This window comes from Lissotriton helveticus, chromosome 1_1, assembly GCF_964261635.1.
Source record: "Lissotriton helveticus chromosome 1_1, aLisHel1.1, whole genome shotgun sequence".
Lineage (NCBI taxonomy): Eukaryota > Metazoa > Chordata > Amphibia > Caudata > Salamandridae > Lissotriton > Lissotriton helveticus.
Genome location: NC_136057.1, coordinates 1,916,324,659 through 1,916,345,402, shown reverse-complemented (window position 1 = coordinate 1,916,345,402; position 20,744 = coordinate 1,916,324,659). Strand labels below are relative to the sequence as shown.

The 20,744-nt window shown below is 45.3% G+C and overlaps 1 protein-coding gene across 2 annotated transcripts in view; it reads left to right on the top strand.

Moving 5' to 3' along the window:
* The window catches only part of NPL (N-acetylneuraminate pyruvate lyase), a 197,236-nt gene extending 177,272 nt beyond the window's left edge, over window positions 1–19,964 (top strand). Inside the window, exons 10-13 of one of the 2 annotated variants that reach the window (XM_078643292.1) lie at window positions 10,028–10,074; window positions 10,961–11,045; window positions 17,476–17,515; window positions 19,347–19,964. In XM_078643292.1, coding sequence (XP_078499418.1) covers window positions 10,028–10,074; window positions 10,961–11,045; window positions 17,476–17,515; window positions 19,347–19,525 — 351 coding nt within the window. In that variant the 3' untranslated portion in view covers window positions 19,526–19,964. The remainder of the gene's footprint in view (window positions 1–10,027; window positions 10,075–10,960; window positions 11,046–17,475; window positions 17,516–19,346) is intronic. The other variant, XM_078643298.1, reaches the window with a different exon arrangement.
* Window positions 19,965–20,744: the final 780 nt, after the last annotated feature.

Genomic DNA, 20,744 nt, shown 5'->3' with positions numbered 1-20,744 from the left:
TGCATTTCCCAGTTCAAACCGTTTGCTGGGGCACTGAGCCCCAGCTCTGGCGCGAAACTGGACAAAGGGGAAGGGGTGTAACCACCCCCTCCCCAGGTCCACCCATAGGAGGGACCTTAGAGTTAGTCCAACCCCTAAACTTACTATGAGTATAGAACCACAGTCCCCAGGAATTTAGATTACCCTGGACGAAACTCTCCAACATACATCTTGGACCTTCGACATTCCATTTCGACTGGAAGACGGAAGAAATCTCCCTTGTTGTCAAGGAGTGACCACCCTGTTCAAACAGGCACCTACAGCATCTCTGCCAGTCTGCATTTTCGAGGCTCCCTGCCGGATCCCAAAGAATCTGCGACACAGGACAAGGACTTCCAGACATCTCTGACGCTGACCTGCGCTCCCAGCAAAGCTGAGACCTGTGGCCGACACGAGAGACGTGGGACCGGAACTCCTGGACATCCTGCATTTTGCTACCTGCATTGACTGCCTGAGGTATCCCAAAGTTGTGCATTGTGGTGCTTGAAGCCCCCGCCCCGAGCACCTTTTGCACTGAAGCTCAGAGGCCCACACTCCATGAGTGTCCCGTGGGCCCGCTTTGTGCATTTCAGCTCGACGCGTCTTCGCGGTTCCTATTCCGTTGGCTAGTGAGCCCCCAAGAAGACCAATCCTTTATTTAACTTGCTTTCCTGGTTGCTCCAGGTTTGCTCCGACTTGCCTGCAAAGGAAAAGTTCCTCGGACCTTGCTGGTCTGCACCAAAGCCAATCTCGACATCCTGCGTGGGTTGCATTTGCCAAGGCTTGTTGGGTCCAATCAGGATACCGACACCGGAATCAACTAGATCCTTTGTGGGACAGCTTGTTTCCAGCTCCTGGTTGTCGTCTACGCCTCCTGGACCACGTGGCTGATGAGACAAACATCACCTTCTCACCTGAAATCACCGACATCTGGTGGCATCGTCCTATCGCCACCCAAGTCACTGGCTAGTGGCCCAGACTCTGTCTCCTCTGCTTTCAGGTTCTTAACATCTCCGATCCACCTTTGGATCCACCCTGACACTTTTCCTCTGGTCGCCTGCAGCACTTCTTTGCAGCTCTCCATTGGAATCGACGACGAAACCCAACACAAAAAGACACCTATGCACCCGGCTTCCCTGGGTGAGGTAACACGAGTACTCCGGTGCTCCTGTGGGTATGGACTCTCCAAGTGTCCTTGTCTAAAAGCGTTCCATCTCGTAGTTCACCTCCTTGGACCTTTAATCTTTAAAATTGTAACTTGTTCATTCACCGATCTTGCTTCAACTAAAAATGGGACTTGGTGACGTGGCCAGGATAGCCCCGATTGGCGCATGGTGCCTGAGAGACCCTACTACTAAGAAGGAGCTGGTGCGTGTCACAGATAGTTATTTCCAGGAGAATGCGGGGACGGTCGACTCGGGATGCTCCCTCTGGGAGGCCTATAAAACTGTTGTCAGGGGGGGAGGCGCTCTCCCTAATCTCTGGGCAGAAGAAGAGCAGGGCGGAAATCGATAGGATTGAGGCAGAGTTGTCGGCCTTGGAGAGGGAGGTGTCCACTGATGGGGATCCGGGGGCGTTACACCGCCTCGGCCTTCTCAGAGATTAATACAAAAACCTGGCGTGTGATAGGGCGAAGGTGCAGCATGCCAACACCCAGAGCAGAATCTACGAACACGGTGATAAGGCCGGAAAACTAATAGCGTGGTTGGAGAAGGGAGACTGGGGGTCTCGTCTGGTGCCGGAGCTGCAGATCGCGGGCTCGGGTGCCACGACGGATCTACAGACTATAGTGGACGAGTTTGCCAGGTATTAAGAGGAGGTTTGCACATCTATCGGGGACTATACTGTGGAAGATAACGCGGAGGTCATACGGGATATTCCGATGTCCGTCGAGCACAGGGAGTTTCTGGACTCCGCCCTCACGAATGACGAGGTTGCGGCGGCCATCAGAGGGGTTCACTCCGGGAAGGCCTCGGGCCCGAACGGTATCCCCATAGAATTGTATAAATTGCACGCCGACCGTCTGGCTCCATTTTTGAAACATATGTATGTTGAGAGTAGAGACAGTGGTATATTGCCCTATGACCAGCGCATCGCTAATATTATTGTAATCTATAAGGAGGGTAAGCCTCGATTGGAGTGTCCCTCCTATCGACCAATTTCCCTCTTGAATGCGGAACGTAAGGTGCTGGCCAAGTTACTCGCTACCCGGTTGGTGAAGGTTATTGCGACGCTGGTTCATCCGGATCAGTCTGGTTTCATGCCGCGCCGAAATACTGCTCTAAACCTCAGTCGACTCCATGGAGTAGTGGCGGGAGCATCTCGAATTCACGAACCGGCAGTGCTCCTGTAGTTGGACGCCACTATGGCCTTTGATAGGGTAGAGTGGTCTTAACTTTTTGCGGTGTTGGAGAAGCTGGGGTTTGGACCCGAATGTATTCGTTGGATTCGTCTTCTTTATTATGCTCCGCTGGCTCGAGTGGTGGTTAATAACCATAAGTCCTGGGATTTCCAGTTGGGGAGGGGCACCAGTCAGGATTGCCCCCTCTCACCATTGTTCGCCTTGGCCCTGGAGCCGCTCGCGGCTTGGGTACGGTGGGACAGATCAATTAAAGGGCTGAGATGGACACTGGACTGGGAGGATAAAAACTCGCTCTATGCGGATGACATTCTTATGTATTTAATCTCCCCCCGACATTCCTTGATTGTTTTCCTGGACATCTTAACAATTTATGGGAGGTACTCTGGCTTTGCCATTAACTGGGCGAAATCAGTCCTCTTCGTGATGAGCGGTGATCCGCCTAGGGTGCCGGCGAATTGTCCGGTAAAGGTTGAACTTGTGAGCTTTCGCTACCTTGGAATCCAAATATCGAAGGATCCTAAAGTGAGGTTTAGTGCAAACCTGGGACCCCCCTTGGCCATGCTGCGTTGCGATGTGGCAAGATGGAGGGAGTTGCCGCTCTCCTTGTTAGGTTGTGCGGTTCTTTTTAAGATGATGGCTCTCCCCCGGTTTTTGTATGCCTTACAGAATTCCTTCGATCCCGTACCCCCCTCATACTTCAACGAGATTGAATCGCTGCAGCGCCAACTTCTCTGGGGAGGGAAATCACGGATTGCGCTTTCTAAATTGATGCTACCCTGGTACGACGGAGGGATCGGTTTGCCTAACATTAGGAAATACTACTGGGCTTCCCAACTAGCTCCAATTAACCATGCAATTTATGGCTCGTCTGTAGACCCCGGGTTTGCCATGAATCGCGGCCAGCTGCCAGGGGGTGAGTACACTAGGGTTTTGTATGCTAGACGTGGTAGGTTTCCTCTGCTGGGTCCGACGTCGGTGGCGACGCAAGTGTGGCATGAGGCTAATCATGCTCTTAAATGGGAGGGTAGAATAACAATGGCCACGCCTTTGTGGAACTCGGAGGGACTAGGTGGTTTGTGGAAATCGAAGGGATTTGATCGCTGGGATCTAATCGGTATTTCGCAGGTTCGGGACTTGTGGGGTAAGGATGGGATTGTAACTTTCGAGGAACTACAGGTCAGACACCAGCTGAATGAGAGCGAGCGGTATCGTTACCTACAAATCAAGCATGCACTGGCGGCGGCTATTCCTCGTGATGTGAAGCCGCCGGTGGCCTCTCCGCTAGAGGACCGACTGTTGGATGGGTACCTCCCTACCAAGGCGATTTCCCTGGTGTATAGGAAGCTGGTCAATCATGCTGAGGATCTCCTAGTGAAACGTAGAGAACAGTGGGTTGCTGATGGCTTGGTCCTGGATGAGGAAGATTGGGGGGAGGCTGTGTCTTCCCCTCGTGTAGTAGCGGTCCCTATGAGACTTCGACTGGTGCAGCTTAGGATTCTTCATCGATCCTACACTACGGGCCCCGGGTTGTTGCGGATGGGGCTTACTACGAATGCAGATTGTCGCAGAGGTTGTGGGATGACTGGAACGTTTATGCATATCTTGTGGGAGTGCGCGGAGGTCCGTGACTATTGGAAATGAGAAAATGAGTGAGGTGTGGGGTATACAGATTACACTGGAGGCACGCCGTTGCCTACTCAATGTTTGGGAACCTTCTGACCTCTTGAGCCATGGTAAGCTGTGGGTCACTCTTGCATGCATGATTGCCAAGCGTAATATTGCACAGCTATGGGGCGCTAGCCGAGCTCCTCAGCTTGGGAAATGGATGGAAGACCTTGGCTGGTGCATGTTCCGGGAGAGGTCTGTGTATGTGGCCAGGGGGAGACCCCGTAAATGGGGATAGATATGGGATGTCCGGAATGCTTATCGTGGGGACATCTGTACACCACCAGATCTGGATCCTGTCCGTGAGGAATTGGATGTCGCTTGAGCCCACTTCTCGCACTCCTTAATATTTTCTGTAATGATGGAAGTCTACATTTTCCGCTTATGATTTGCAGATACCCATGGCACAATGGTCACTTTCAGTTTGTGTATTGTTGTTTATGTTCAATAAAAAGATTTATAATTAAAAAAAAATTGTAACTTGTTCCTTTCCTATAGAAAGTCAATGGTAACCCGCGGCTGTGTTTAGACACTGCACGCGTCTCCCGTGGGCCTCCTACATCCTAACCTTTGGTTGTTCCTAGAAGCCCCAGCGATTCCACAGGCCCCAGGCCTGCTTTCTAACTCTCACATGGTTCTTATATCACTATTTTAGTATATGGTTTGTGAGGCCCCTAGGGCAAAACGTATACTGTGCACCTTACCGTATGCTAATTAAGTTCCTTGTATTTTACTTTTACCTCTGACCTCATAAAGAGTGCAGAGGGGTTTGTTTAGAATAAATACATATATATTTGATATATACCTTGTGTGGTGTGCTTTCATTTGGTACTCAAGAGATTATAAATGGTAAAACAACTTGCTTAACTCGTCTCCAAGTCTTAGCCTGAAGGCTGCTCTCCACAGCTACCACTAGGATAGCTTTCTATAAGGTTGATTTTATAACCTGCCATCAATAAGGGTCGATTGGACTGATGCAAGGTGCCCACTAAGATAGTGGACATCATATACCAGGCCAACTTATCTCAGAAAGTATTGATGCTGTCGCTAATTTTATGAAGCATTTGTTAATTAAGGTCTATCGGCCTCTTCCTAAATCAAGGATTCTATTTTGATGGACGAAGCACATTTGTAAGTCTCGAATACTGTTCGGTTTTTTAACCATTGGAATCATAATGATCAACTTTTTTTTTTTTTTTTTTTACATTTCCCACACATACGGCATTTGTAATCATCATTTGAAATGATTGTTGACATTTAATGACCCTGCTTGTCCATTTTACTTGGTGGCTAGCAGGCTCTCATTTATTTTGCGTATACATTGTTTGCATATTGATGCTCCTCTTTAGATCTTTACAACAGGTGTTTAGAAGATGGAGTAGATGAGATCATTTTCCCGATCATTTCTATCTTTGTACAATAAAGGAAGACCATTATTGATCATTAATTTATAAACTATGAAACTTGAGTCACTCAAATTTCATGCAGTTTGCGAAAAGAAAGACCTTATGATATTGTAGCTGATAGAACTACAGTTTGGCTTTGTTTTAGCGGGTTATATTTTGCTTGTTCAGCAATTGGTAGGTGGTATGTATTGTGCAAGGTTATTCACAAAGTAAATAGCTGATTGTAGCCCTTTATTTGGTAATCCATTTCAGTTAGTAAAGTTTGTTTTTCCCTCTATTTGTGTATAAGTAAAGGGTCTTGACTGTCTTGGAGACCAATGTAGACTTTGACTGTGTTCAAGCAAGAAAATAAAAACCTATATAAAAAGCATGATAATTTCAGGCAAGTGTGCATTAATCATTTTCTTTTAAAGTGAACCCTTCTTTTGGTTTCAGACGTAGAATTTGAAAGATAACGTTGAGCTTCTAATAAGCTGTGTATTATATGTAAGGTGATATTTCATCAAATGTGAAAAATCAATGCCCACTATGGAAAACACGATTTGCTACTAATTATGGGTTGTACAATTCTAGACATAGTGATCCCCAAATATGTTCATTTATTGGATTCCCATTTGAACGGCAGCATTGTGTAGTAACTTTTCATTATCAAGCTATAAACAGATTATTGCAAATATATTAAACTGTGCCTCGAGATATCAGAAGATGAAAATGCATTATTTAATGGGCTAACATTGCTAATATTAAGGCTTTGTCTGGCAAGAGACAGGGGTCTGGTAATGTTCTACACTCCAACCCTTATGTACAGCTGCATTATTTCAACAAACTCCATTTCCAAAATCAAGGATTCCAAATGACTCGGACAAAGCTTATTTCTGAAACAATGTGAGTGAGCGGTCCAGTGCTCGGTGGGACAGGATACAAAAGGCAATGTGCTTCCGGGAGCGCAGCGGGCGCGACGGAGGCGCGCCAAAGGCGCGCCAAAGGAAAGCCCGTCTGTGCCGTCCGTGACCGCATGGGACCCGGGGCTTGTCATCATGCCCGATTTGTTCTGGAATACTCACCCAGCCATTTACTATCCTTATCCAAGAGCTACCCCGTAGACCCAGCAACCGCCTCCCATATTTTGGCCCTAGGCATTACCCGACTCCCACCGCCACTGGAGGCTATCAACCCCCTGTCCACACCCCCCAGCAGCCACCCGTACCCGGGCACTTCCAACGCCTTATTAAATACTAGGTCAGCAGTCGCGCATCAGCAGGAGATCTTCAACCTCCTTGACAGCGACAGCCCCGACATACTGTGTTTAACCGAGACATGGTACCGCCCTGACTCCCAACCCAGTGTCTTGGCGGCCCTTCCTTCTTCTTATTCCATTCTTCGGGCTGACCGACCTGATGGCAAAACTGGTGGTGGGGTTGCCTTAATTTTCCGTGACAACCTCCGGTTTCAAATACTGGCATCCCCCTCTTTGCCTGCAGCGGACTGCTTGGTCGTGCGCTCTCTTATCCAAATCCCCCGTAACCTGTGTGTTGGTTTACCGCCCCCCCCAACCCTCTTCCCAGTTTATCCTTGCTTTTCAGGAGCTGCTGGCCCCTTTAGTGGTTAACAACGCTACTGTACTTGTGCTTGGCGATTTTAACTTCTGGCCTAGTGATCCCGCAGAAGACCTCACCTCCAAGGATTTTACCTCACTGTTATCAAGTTTAAATTTTATTCAACACGTCCGTGCCCCTACACACACCCGGGGCCACATCTTAGACCAAATATGGACCCTTAACCTACCCGCCACCAACCTGTCCATTACTCCTTGCGTATGGTCCGACCATCACTTACTGTCCTTCTCCTTGGACCTTCGCTTGCGAAATGTTCCCCTTAGTTCTAAAACCCTTTGGGCTAGGAGCTGGAATCGTGTTGATATCCCTGCGTTTTGCGAATCCTTAACTGCCACTTGCCCTGACCTCACTGATGTGCCTCCTCAATTTCAGTTGGCCACTTTGGATAGCTGGCTAATTCACCTCCGTGACCAAAAGGCCCCTTTGAAGTAAGTTACCATCAATCACCATCACCACGCTAATAAGTGGTTCACCCCTGCTCTGAAAGCAATGAAATTAACGGTTCGTCAAGCAGAACGGGCTTGGAGGTCGAAATACTGCCCTGTTAGTAAAACTAACTACACCACCTTGCTTTCAGAGTATAAAAAGGCCATCCAAGAGGCCAAGAAAGATTATTTCTCGCAACGCATACTGGCAGCAGAATGCCAGCCTCGTGAAATTTTTGCAACTGTTCACGAATTAGCTCTATAAGACAGGCCTTCGCCTACGATCATGCCCTCTCAGTCACTGTGTAACTCACTGAACGAGTTCTTTATTGATAAAGTGGCACAAATAAAAGCACACATCCCTCTCCCATCAAACCCTTCATTAGACTGCTCTTCACCACAGAACACCCAGTGCCTTACTCATATCCCGGAGCTAACTAGTGAGTCCCTCTTTCCGCTCCTGAAGCGCGTAAAATCAGGGTCTCCATCTGACACTTGCCCGGCTCGCATTCTGGCCCAGGTGTTCTTGGCGTGTCCTGTTCCCGCCCTCACTGTCTTAAATGACACTTTCTCCAATGGCCTAGTCCCTACTGCATTCAAATCTGCCACCATTATCCCCATTTTAAAAAAGCCCGGGGCTGATCCTTCTTCCTTAGTCAACTACCGTCCCATATCCTTGCTCCCCTATTTGGGAAAGGTAGCTGAGGCGCATGTTTCTCAGGTGCTGAGCTGCTTTATAGAGGACAGCAATTACCTGGCCCCGTGTCAAGCTGGGTTCCGTCCACGACACTCAACCGAGAAGGTGGTGATCTCGGTCATGGACCAACTTAGGGAGGGACTCGACGCCAACACCCCCAAGATTCTGGTCCTCCTGGACTTATCCGCCGCCTTTGACACTGTGGACCATGACATTCTTCTGTCACGTGTCAGGGCGGCGGGGATAGGGGGACCGGCATTGGCTTGGGTCGAGTCCTTCCTGATGGACCGCACTCAGACAGTCCACCTAGGCACCTTCTCGGCTCCTCTATGTAATGTCAACTGTGGTGTTCCCCAGGGCTCCGCTCTTTCCCCGTTATTATTTAATCTTTATATCTTTCCACTGGTGTTTGCTTTACAGAACATGGAGGTCACTGTATACAACTATGCAGATGACCTACAACTCATTTTTGATCTATCCACCCCTTCAGGAGTTGGCAGTTTCCAGTCCGTCATGTTATTTATCCGAGACTTAATCCGGATAAAACAGAACTAGTGGTGACGGGCGGTGCTGCCAACCCCTGGTCCCCCTCTTTTTGGCCCCTTTCACTTGGGTCCCCTCCTCTTCCTTCTTTTTCAGTTAAAACACTTGGGATCACGCTCAACAATCAACTAACTCTTCATTCACATATCAGCTCGGTGGTGTCCTCCTGTTTTTTTACACGAGTCATTCGGAAAGTTGCCAGGTTCTTTACCACCTCTGCATTAAAGCTGATCCTTATGGCCGTGGTCTTGTCAAAGATCGACTATGGCAATATCATATATAATGGAGCTCCTGCCTATGCCCTGCAACGTCTGCAGTTGGTACAGAATCAGGCGGCCCGCCTGGTTTTTGGTTTATCCAGGTCCCACCATTCGACCCCTTTGCTCAGAAGCCTACACTGGCTGCCTATAAAACAACGGGCCAGGTTTAAGTTGGGGTGTTTGACTTTTCAAGCAAGAGCGGGCACGGCCCCTGCTTTTATCAACTCTGCAATCTCTTCCTATGTTCCCCCCAGGGACCTTCGCTCCTCTAGCCTGGCCTTGTTAACTACGCCTCGCTTTAAAAAGAAACGGTCAGGAGGGCAGAAGTTTGCTGTCCTTGCACCCACCCACTGGAATGACCTCCCTCTATCTTTAAGACTCTCCTCTTCCTATATGGAGTTCCGGAGGTCACTAAAAACGTTCTTATTCCAGCAGGCTTTCGGCTCCTAGCTCTCTCCTTGTACTCACTCAGTGATCTTGTCAGCGCCATGAAACTGATTCAGTGTACGTGCGCTTTATAAGTCTTTTTAAATTCAAATTAAATTCAAATCAGTGTTGCAGTGATGCAGCTGCACAGAAAGTGAAAGCATGGCAGTGTGAGAGATAAAAGAGTATGTGAGAATCTTAATTTTCATTGAGTTAAAAGAAAGGTGGCTGCCAAGTGGCACTAAGTCCAGGTAATTGGAATGCCTGAGATGTAGGGATCCGTACTCTACTCTCTCCAGTTTTTCTCAAGGCAGTGGTTTAAGGGGCACTCAACGGCTAAATGTGACCCTCGTGTAATGCATGAAAATGCCTTCACACTCCAAGTATCAGGGACATACCCATGCACAGGCTGATTTTTCGTATCACAGACAGCCAACGAACATTGCTCTGTTAAACAAGAGAGCATTTACACATAGGGTTCCAAACGCTATTGACAGCTAATCTGCGCTTGCAGCACAATTTTTTAGTGATGAGTGACCTGCACGATAACTTTTATTTCTCTCAGCAAATAAAACTGTAAAAGTAAAACTTTATTTTCTTTTTAATTAGCAACTTCTCAGTGCTGTGGTATTGCGAGCAAATGGAGCTGTCGGAAGGTAAGGCGCATTTAATTAGTTTGATTTTAATGACGGTGTGATAACGATGTGATGATGATGTAATGACTGAATATTTTGATAGTTGGAAGTTTAAACAAATTGTGCAAACTTGATTTGTATGACACAGTGTCCAAACAACAACAGATCTGATTGACTGATGCTCTACCTCTGAGGAGTCCGTGCGTGTGAAGATCTGGTTCCCTGTGCTTCTCCATTCTGTGGCAATAGATGCTCTCTTTTTTATGTCTTCCTGTCTGTTTTCTTTCAAAAAGAGATGCTTTGGTATTTTATGTGTCTTATTTGTGAGAAAATTTCGATGATGTTGTGAGTGTGTGTGTTTAGTCTTGGTCATCAGATGTTTTCCTTGTATGTATTTCCTTATGAGAATTGGACCATTTCCCTATGTACCTCTGCTTTGTAAGACTGAGGAGGTAATTTTCGTGTTTGCTTGTGCTGCTGGTTTGGTCTACAACACTCAGCTCCAATTTCCAACTGTATGCCTGCTCTGTAGGAATGGTTCTGTTATTCTCGTGTTATCCCTCTCCTCAGAGAATGAGATCCTACGTGTAAGCCAGTGTGCTGTTAGAATAAAACTTTTCCTGTTCTGCACTTTTCCTGTTCTGCATTTCTGGAGTACGACTCCCTGGTGTGCTGTGTCACCGGCTTCTGAGTCCGAGGCACTCTTATCTGCTTTTTTAATATCTGAATGAATGAGACACTAACGTTCCCGGTGTCTGACCTGTGAGAATCAATCGCCCTTTTCCTGTGTGGATCTAGAAATGAACTTGTGTTTGTTTGTCTATGTGAAAGGAAGTACTTGCATGCGGAATTATACTTTTGAAGGCTTACTGCATCTGTTATATTTCCTGCCGCCTTTCCACAACAGCACTTACAACTTCTTGGGGAAAGCTGTTGGTGCCATGCTGTCTGACTTCCAGAAGGGAGACTTCCGCAGTGCTCAGGACAAACAGGTACTTCAGTGGAACTTGTGTTCTTGTGTCGACAAAGTTAGTTCAAGATCCCCTGATTTAAGATCCAGCTTCAGGGGGAAAAAAAGGAAGGGGAACTGATGAGAGACTCTGGGAAGAACAGAGCGGTGAGACCTAGACCTACCCCACCTGTTCTGGTCATGAAAGGGATCCAGGGCTACTGTGAGGATTTTGGTGCCGTACCGCCCACCCGTCAGGTAGAATGATGCTGTTCACATGCCCAATGAAAAGCCCCGTGCATGGCTTGCTCCCTCTCCAACTAAATTTTCAGCCAACAATCTAAATGGTTGGAGCGAAAAGAGATTCTCAAGTACAGAGGCCAAAGCATCAATCATGTCAACGTCTGGTATGGGAGATCCGAATTGACACTCACTCTACATGCTTTGGTCTGCTGGTGGATGAACATATTGCGGTGTGAACTCAAAGCAAACGCATAGAGAGGAAAATCAACAGGACAGCTTGTCACAGTTTTACAAAGCCATCCAGAAGACTTCTGTCCCAACACTGGAGCATTGCAAAAATCGGTTATGGTGCGCATACTGGACCAAGACTTTCTTCCGAGCTAACTTCTACGCAGCACTTGATATGGAAATATAAAAGTGCAGTTACTCTTTGTCCCAGAGTACCTGTTTGCTGCTGAGAAGTGCTGGTACTTTAACATTAAAAGCATTGGAGCAGTGCTGAGAAGTGCCAGTACTATCCCTTCCAAATTAAAGAAGTGCAGGTATGCAATACCTGCCCTTTAAAGCAGTTTCGACCCCATCTAACTGGTAACTAGTCAGCCTCACCATCTCCCATTCTCAATTAAAAGGGACCGATTTATCTTGTGGTAGAAAAGGAAACTGCTTCTGAAAGTGTTTAAGCAAAGCAATGCGTGGCCAATACCATGCTTACAACTGTGCACCCTATATGGTGACCCTCCTTCACTCCCTTTTCCAGCCATTAGTGTAGAATGGAATCTGTTTCCCTGACGGTCAGTAGCTCTGTACCAGCTCGTTTTTTAGGTCTGGCTAGCATTGCAGCGCATGCTCTGCTCGCTTTGCAAGGCATGCAGTATATACGATAGCGTGGAAGCTCCGCCCATCTTTTGTATTCACTTAGGTCCTAAATGCTGCTTTCCCATTGGCAATTGGACGACGTAGGGTATAGACTGGTGCACTAGGGATAGTACACTAAAAATCACAATAATTAACACTCCACCAACTACTGGGGCATCGTCCTAACCTCAGATTAGACTACACAAATACAACAAAAGAGCTGGGAGTGCTTGTGTATTTCTGAAACAATTAGATGTTTTAATTTGCATCTTATTATGACCATTAAATGCATTTAATGGTCATAATAAGATGCAAGTTTATGTTCTTTTCACATGCGATAATTGACCAATGAATGTATATATGTATTGATATATTTGTATTTGTGTGTTTGCACTTGCAGCCCTGATGACGTCCTGTCTATAGGACGAAACGCGTCGGCTGCTGAACATCAAGGAAATCAAGAATTTTGACTGTGCATATGTTTCTTATATATATGTTTCTGATGATATTTTTGGACCATTGATTTATTGGTGTTGCTTTCAAATGATTAAAACATCTAATTGTTTCAGAAATACACAAGCACTCCCAGCTCTTTTGTTGTATTTGTGCTTTCCCATTGGTTTTAGGCTTGTTAGTCCCTCCTCCTGGCGGCCATATCCTCATTTGTGTCCTTCCATGGCTACTGGCCCCTTTACAGTCAACACTATTTGGTTCCCTGTACCTCCCACAGTCCTTGACTACTCTGAACAACACCCCCCCACTCCCGAGCACTCCTGTTTCTGCCTTTTTCCTTACCCTTACTTTTAAAAAGCAATAGGACTTGCGTACATGCGAGTACTATTGCATTGCAAATTCTTGTTTTTAAAGTAGTACCTTACATAGTACGCATTTGCACCAAAAGTGCAACTTGCTTTGTTTATATCCAGCGCGATGTGCGCGCTTTCACTGTCGATGCTGCCGGGACACTTGCAATCGAGTGTTTATTCATTAGTTAACAAATAGTCCCCTTACTATGTACATGACGCTGTTTCCCATCGCTTGCTTCCAGATACACTGCACAGAGTTGAAGACTAACTTCTCGGCCGCTGATTCTGGTCACTCAGTATCTGGCTGTCTTTCAGCCTATATTGACCCCTCCCCCCCGTGTACCAAACAACCAACCTACGCTTCCTCTGCACCACAATTGCTAAAGTCGTAAAGATGTTAATGACATCTTTAAATGTAGGGTGAATTACTTGGGAGTAAATAATTTTAAAAAAACACTAATTGGTCACATTTATAGCATATTTCAAAAGATGGAATATGTCGGGTTCAACACGGAGAGTAGGCATGTCCCTGCCACGCTATTTGGGATCTCAACAAAATAACATATAACAAGCAGTTAAGGAAAAAAGTGCACTGTCTGTTGCCTCGAGTCAGGGTTGTTTAGGTACCCTTGTAAAACAACAAACAGACTCTTGCTTACTGACCACCTTCCCTCGTCAAGCTGCAACCTGTCCCAAAGGTATGGAGAGGAAAGGCTCTCTTGCACACACACTTTTATATCCCATGAACTTTTTGTCTCTTTTCCCTCTCACACACACCATCTCTCTCCTTCTAGTACAGAGCCACTATCAATGTATTTCTCACTTGAGGTGCAAGTCGTGTTTCAGGGTCAAGAGCCTGTCTTTTCTTTGTAGGATGTATGATTCCTCTTTGAGCTACAGGTTATCTTTTAAGAGCAAAGCTCATGTTCTCTCTGAGGTGCAAGCCACATGCTCTCTCTCTCTCTTGCCTCTCTGAAATGCTGGCGTCTTTGGGCTGCAGGATACAGGTCTCCCTCGCTGCACTGCAGGGCACTAACTCTCTTACTCTCTAAAGTGCGACCTGTCTCTTAGGGAACACTCTTCTTTTATATTGTGTGTGACTCGTTCCACAAAACATTTGCGGGCACAGGATCCATGCTTCCTATGTGATGTGCAAGTGCCACATCCTTTCTTCAAAGGCTGGCCACAGGCTCCTTCTCTGAGTTGTAATCTCCCTCACTGAAGTTCTGGGTGTAGAATCCCTCTCTAATGTGCAGGGCGCATGCTATGTCTCTAAGGTGCAGAATCATTCTCCACAGGGACAGGCTGCACCTCCCTCTTTAAGGTGCAGGATTCAGACACACTCTCTGATGTGCAGACTGACTCTTGTCCAAGTACTTGCTAACAAAGGAGCAATTGGTATCTGTGGTGCAGGGCACATTACCTCTCTCTGAGGTGCAAGCTTCTGACAGTGCTGGTTACGGGTGCTACAGGTCGTATTAAATGCCTAAAAGCTAAGAATCACGGGGGCGGCTGAAGACTACCTCAATAACATTTACATACGTTAGGTAGGCTCTGCACAATGAGACCCTTTCCCCAGCAGAGGTAAAACTTGCTTAGTCGCTGTTGTGAGAGTGTCGCAGCTCAACATTATATAATGATGGACTTCCTTTGCCATGTCTGGGTTAAAATGTTTAAAGTCCCCAAGCCCTTGCTGTGTGAGTCTGCGAGGAAAGCAGTCCTCTCATCAGAACATGCTCATCCGCTTCAGCTTCCATCCCCAGTAAAACAAGAATATGCAAATTTAGAGCTCGCCTATTTGAGATCTGTTGGCTTTTTTAAAATGTTTTTTAATGATGTTGTACAGCATTGTATCTGCTGTGTAACATGGATGAAAGTTTTTAAAAAAAGTGTTCTAGCTTACTCAACACTGGCTGTATCGTATCGCTTTTTTTTTTACTTTGCACCCTGCTGCACAGGTCTGCACAATTCTATGTACAAGATAGCAAAAAACTGACAGGGCCAAAAAGCTCAAATATTTGGCTTCCTCAGTCTTTTCAAAGATTCATTGGCTCTGCCAATGCTTGTTCTGTTTCACCTCCCAACTCTAGATTCAGATCCTGACAGTTCACGTTTTTCATATCTATAAATATGTGCCCCTGAACACTTTCAGAGAGAAGGTAACCACTGCTTCAAGGCCACAGTAGTATCAGCAGAATGCCATTTCACTTACGTTGTTAATTTTTTTGTTCTAGCCTAGCGTTGTAGCGTGCAAAGTGCTCTGTGCACTATAATTATAATTGTGCTGGGGCATTCAAAGACATTTTTAAACCAAGTACCACAATTAGGGACGCAAACAGGAAGTGCACAGTATTTAATCTAAAACGCGTTAAAATGTGTGTTGAAGCTTTAAAACCATAGGAAGGTAGTTCGGGCCCCTTGCTGTCAGTAAATCAAAAAGTTCAGGCAACTCCAGCAAATAAAAAGCATTTTTAGGTCTAGCATTCGAGATCTCTTGTATATACTTTAGTAGAGGTCAGAATCACTTTAGCATTCTCTAGTTTCCAGTCCATATAAATTGTCTTCCACAAACACCCGTAGACAATAATATTTTTTTCAAATCTTGTATATTAAGTGATATGACCACCGAAGGCTCTGCTTTTATATTAAAAACAGAGATTTGGACTATACCATTTCCTGCTGAAAGGCAATATTTCTCTCCATGTGTTCCCATACCTGCCATGTCACGCAGTTTGGTGCTTACTTTGCCTCCATGTTAAAGAACAGTAGATGTTTCAGCACCCAGGCTAATATGCTGCATAGCTAAATACATATAAGGCCCCAAAGGATAGACCTTTTGCATTGCAAATGCTTGTCTCAAGACTGTTGTTCTTTTAAGTTCCTCTTGTCTGAGGTGGAGGCGTTTCTACAGCAGCAGAAAGGGTCCAGGCCATTTGCTGATTGCAGCATTTGACCCTCGTTATCCCGAGCCACACTGAGTTCATTGGGGTCATTCTGACCTCCAGATAATGAAAGGTCCTCCCGCCCCAGAGAGAGACTATCTCTTTATATGAAAAATAACTCCAGGTTATTCCAGAGGCTTTAGGGGCTGCAGTCATGTTCGTTTTGGGGGTAAATCTCCAAGTAAAGCAGTATTAGAAGAATCAGACACGGCCAGCCCATGTTAATCAATCTATCCTGCTGACACTGATGGGCTGGGCAAACGCGTTCAGCCTTCTGAAGAGCGCTTCTTCCGCTGACCACAGGCGCAAAGTGTGTTCACAACGGATGCATTGGATTTCATTTGGGACCACCCAGTAACTTGGGCACTGACGTCATTGATTGTTGTATATTGTGTCACACTGACTCTAAGCTCTCAACCTTCAGGAGTAAGTCTTCACTGCTCGAGTTGTTGTGCACCAGTATTGTGGCCCTGAGACACCAGTGGAAAACAGCACTAGCCTGACTGGGTTATGCCTCTTGACCTTCAAGTTCCCCAGGTCCCCAGAGAAAGGACTTCCAAACAGTTTCAGGGAGTGGGTTCCTGAGCAGGGATACCTGCACGCTAGTTTTTCCAGGACAAAGACTGCATAAATGAAAGAGAGCAACCACCCATGGCATGCACACAAGACAAAGCAAGACACCCCAGTTAATGCAATTTGATGTGCCATTCACCGGAGAGCAAGCCGACGAATTTCCCACAAGATTACAGGGAACATTGACTGTTCTCCTGAACTAGTTACAGCCTGGGATGGTGGGGTTGTAGCCACCCTCTATCAAAACGCGGGGAGAAACATGTTAATTGCATACCACCACTAGTCATTACAGCACAGTTCTGATGATCAATAGGAAAGTAAAAATGAAGCAACTCAAATGGACCGGCATGATTGCTGAGTTCGCTGGAGAAAGACATTAGTAAAAAAGAAAACATTTCGAAAGTCGAAGCACACAGCTTTTCCAAGATATGTAGAAGACTTTTAGCTCACCAAATAGTCAGAAATAACGTGGTGATAAGCAGTTTGCTCTCTTGGGTGGGGGAACTTTACACGGGCAAAATGGAGGGACCCTACCAAAACAGGGAGAAATAATGTAAATGAGACACAAAGGACGAATGAATGATTGTACAAAAAGAGGAGAGAGTAAGCTCAATGAAAAAAATTGGGAGGCGAAGACTGGAGAGAAAAAGAGAAACAAAAAAGGCCGAAACTTTGATGTGGGGGCACCATAAATGGAGGAAGTAGCAGAGGTATAAACAGTGGGAGATTAAGGATTCCAAGTCGAGCCCTCCCCTGCTCAAAACTCTTTACAAACTGCATTGCACATTTTGGGAGATAAATGAGGAGTGTCAAGGTAAATGGAAGATGGATATGGAAAGTAAAATGGGTGAGGGAAGGAGGGGTAGTGGATGAAGTAAAACTTTCAGAATTAGAATCCAGATTGCTAGCAGTAAGGTGATTAAGCCGTAGAAGTAAAATATATAATAAAATGAAGGTTGACGAAGAGATGAGTGAAACTGAGAAATGACTTTTTTGGAGTGGTGGAGAGGTCTAGTCCCGTTTTGTGCTAACCACGTGTCTTCTTCTTTCCTAGTTCCTGATTCAGGAGTTCATAAGCTACTTATTCCACCAAGGTAAGAACTTGTGCATGCCTTTTCACCACCTCCGTTGTCCACTCTGCCACTTTAACTGCTATCTCCTCTTCCCCCAAAACACCTTGTATTGTAATTGCATTTATATAGAGCTTACTACCCCCGACAAGGCGCCAAAGCACTTTTTCAGTGAATAGCACGCTACACCGGATCCCCTAACGGATTAGTGGTGAATTAGGATAGTGAAAATATGAAAGTAATTCGAGTCTTGGATATGTTATTCAGTTATTTGGATTGAGAAGGATAGTGAGGGATAGAAGAGGAAAAATGGTTTGCATTTATATAGCGCTTGCTACCCTTGATGAGGTGTTAAGCGCTTTTTCTGCAGCAGTACACTGCATCTCCTGGTCTACAGAACAGAAGCCTCCTTACACTATTTTGTTTAAGTGAGGGTGGGTGCCTACACAACTACTTGTTAACCATGGCTTGGCTGTATCACTCTTTTTCAGATTGGACTTCCCTTCTACTCCTTAACTATAGCCAGAGATTTGCCTCTATCCCTCTCTTGTAGGAAAGGGTGCCCTTCCTTTAATCTTTATTCACACTTCAAAAAGTTACTTAAATCCTGTAGATGCCAACCTTCTTCATAATAGAATATTTACATTTCATAAAAATGCACGGTGCATTGCCTTGTTTATTAGTCCTTAATCTTGATAGTTCTGTTCCCTGCAATAAAATGTCACATAGATAAGAACATCCAGTGCCTTCCCATACTTTCTACAAGGCCTGTTCATTTTTTCAGTCCTTGCCAGGACAATCTAACTTTAAAACCACCACTTGACCAAATTGGAATTACCAGAACTTTCAACTCATCGCAAGCTCCAAAAACTCTAGCAGGTGTCAGTTGTTCGCATTGTCATTAAAATCCTATTGCCTTTTGTCTTCTAACTGCCAAGAAGGATTTACGTTCCTAGTTTTCTCTGACAGGATCTAGTCAGTGATGCTTCTGTTCAAGAAAAGATTAAGATAACAGTGCATTTTTGCAGCTCCAGCCCTCTGTCACACCAGTTGCAGATTGCGGGGAAAAAATGTCAATTTCAAATCTACACAGGAAAGTTCATGATCTTGCCTCCCAATCCTCCTCCCCCTTAAAAACATTAAGCCTGCTTTGTTGCCCTGGCTCAACATCCTTATGTTTAAGAAGATTTTGCTATGCTTCAGGGCTATCTCGGTTTAAGATGTGAAGTGGTGGCTTTCAATCTCACCGTCCACCCACCACAAACACTGCAGTGCATTGGTGACCAGCTGAGCTCTTGCGCTGTTTTTTGTTCGTGTTTTGTTACAATTTCCTGGAGTGACGGTTGTTGCTCCAGTCTCCCTTTAAGGTGGAGCGTGTTGTCTTTTGTGGATAGTGTGCCCACGCATTGTCTTGTATCCTTCTGACACGTGTTGCTGAGTACCATACTATATTATGTGTGTAGTGATTTGTCCTTATCATTGGTAAGGTATTTTTCTTGTGTTGGTATCGCAGGTGTACCCCTTTCTTCATTTGTTGTAATGTAAGCTGTGATGCGGTACACTGTAGTGTGAGTGACTGTTCTGTATACTGCAGAGTTGCTGAGGCTTGAAATAAGAGGATGCCGCTTGATGGAGTGCGTGTACATTTTCTGTAGCTCTGTCCTGTAATTAAGAAGAGTAAATCAACATTGTTTCTGTATCTATTCGTGGCTATCATTATACATTCCTTTTACAATGGTTTCCCTGATGCCAATACCAAGGTTGAGAATGTTGAGAGTATGTGGTGGATAATGTTTTTCGACTGTATTATTGTACTTTGTAAATTTTGATTCTACATTTGTCCATCTTGTTGTAGGTCTGGGTTTAGCAGACTTTAAAAGACTCATGTCCTTGGTCTCCAACATTGACCTCGGCCTTCCACGGCTCCCAATGCAGATAAACGAGACCGTCAACCTTGCTAGCGCACTAGATAAAATGAAGGCACTGGGACTGTACGTGGCTCCTCAAGCCTCCAAAACCTCCTCAACTCCATGAGACCTGGACTGCCTGTTACCAGCCTGCAGATTTTACGGTGATCCCTTGCAACGAGAAGTGGTGTGCTACTTAACTGCCCCTCTCCAGACTGTCCTGTGGTGCTCTCAGCCAATGCAATCCTCTGGAGGATCTGTCAAAGGACGCAACGCTGTTCTTCTTAACTATGCCCTTTACCAGAAAGAACACTCACATTAACACTTTAATAAAGTAATCCAAGATCAGTTGTCCCAAGTGTCCTTTAGTGTCCTTCACCACTTGTGCACTCAGTCATTCACGAACGCAGTGGGAACCTAAATATCCTTCAAGGATGAAATACAGCGTGGTCTTTCACCCCCTGAGAGAAGCAAAATGGTTGTATAGGTCTGTCTTGGTGTATATCCTTGTGCTTTATGGCACATATTTGGTGGTGTTCGAGAATAAATCTCGAGTTAAATTGGAGGACCACTTGTGTGACCTGTCCTGTGTTTTTACTCTTTCACTTCTACTTGATCTTGGAAACCAAAGACCTGCCTGAATGACACAACACACTTTGCGTTGGCAAACCGTGTACTTTAGTTCTGGAACTGTTTAAAAAATGTTGTTTCTGAAAGTGGCATCATCTGTCTTACCAAATTGCATGCTTTTACTTTATTTTTACTTACTTTATCTGACTTTATCTTTCTGACTTACCTCCCATGTATGATAAAAGAGGGAGTGTTTAGAAGCAGGGACTTCCCACTCTTAAGCACTGAATGAAAACCTACTAATGAAGCCCAAGTGATGCTTTTAGCCTCTTTTTTCATGTGCTCTCATAAATTTGTTCTGCATTAACAAAAGCTTATTTGCAAGTAATAGGTCTTTGAAATTCTTTTTTTGAGAAATGTAACTTTCGAAATCTTCTATTTTGACGAGATCAAATCTTAGGGCCTGATTATGAGTTTGGTGGATGGGTTACTCCATCACAAACATGACTGATATCAACGCTGCCTTATTACGAGTTCCATTATAATCCATTGGATATAATGGAACTTATGATATGGCGGAGGGGCTATCCATCACTTTTGTGATGGAGTAACCAGTCCACCAAACTCTTAATCAGGCCCAAAGTTTTGAAGTAATATTAAAGATACCTGTCCATAGAGCTCGAGAAGATCTTTCAAGTAAATTACTCAAGATCATCAATGGAACAGGATCCTGCAAACACTTGTGTGAAAAAATGTGTCATTTACTACGGACATGT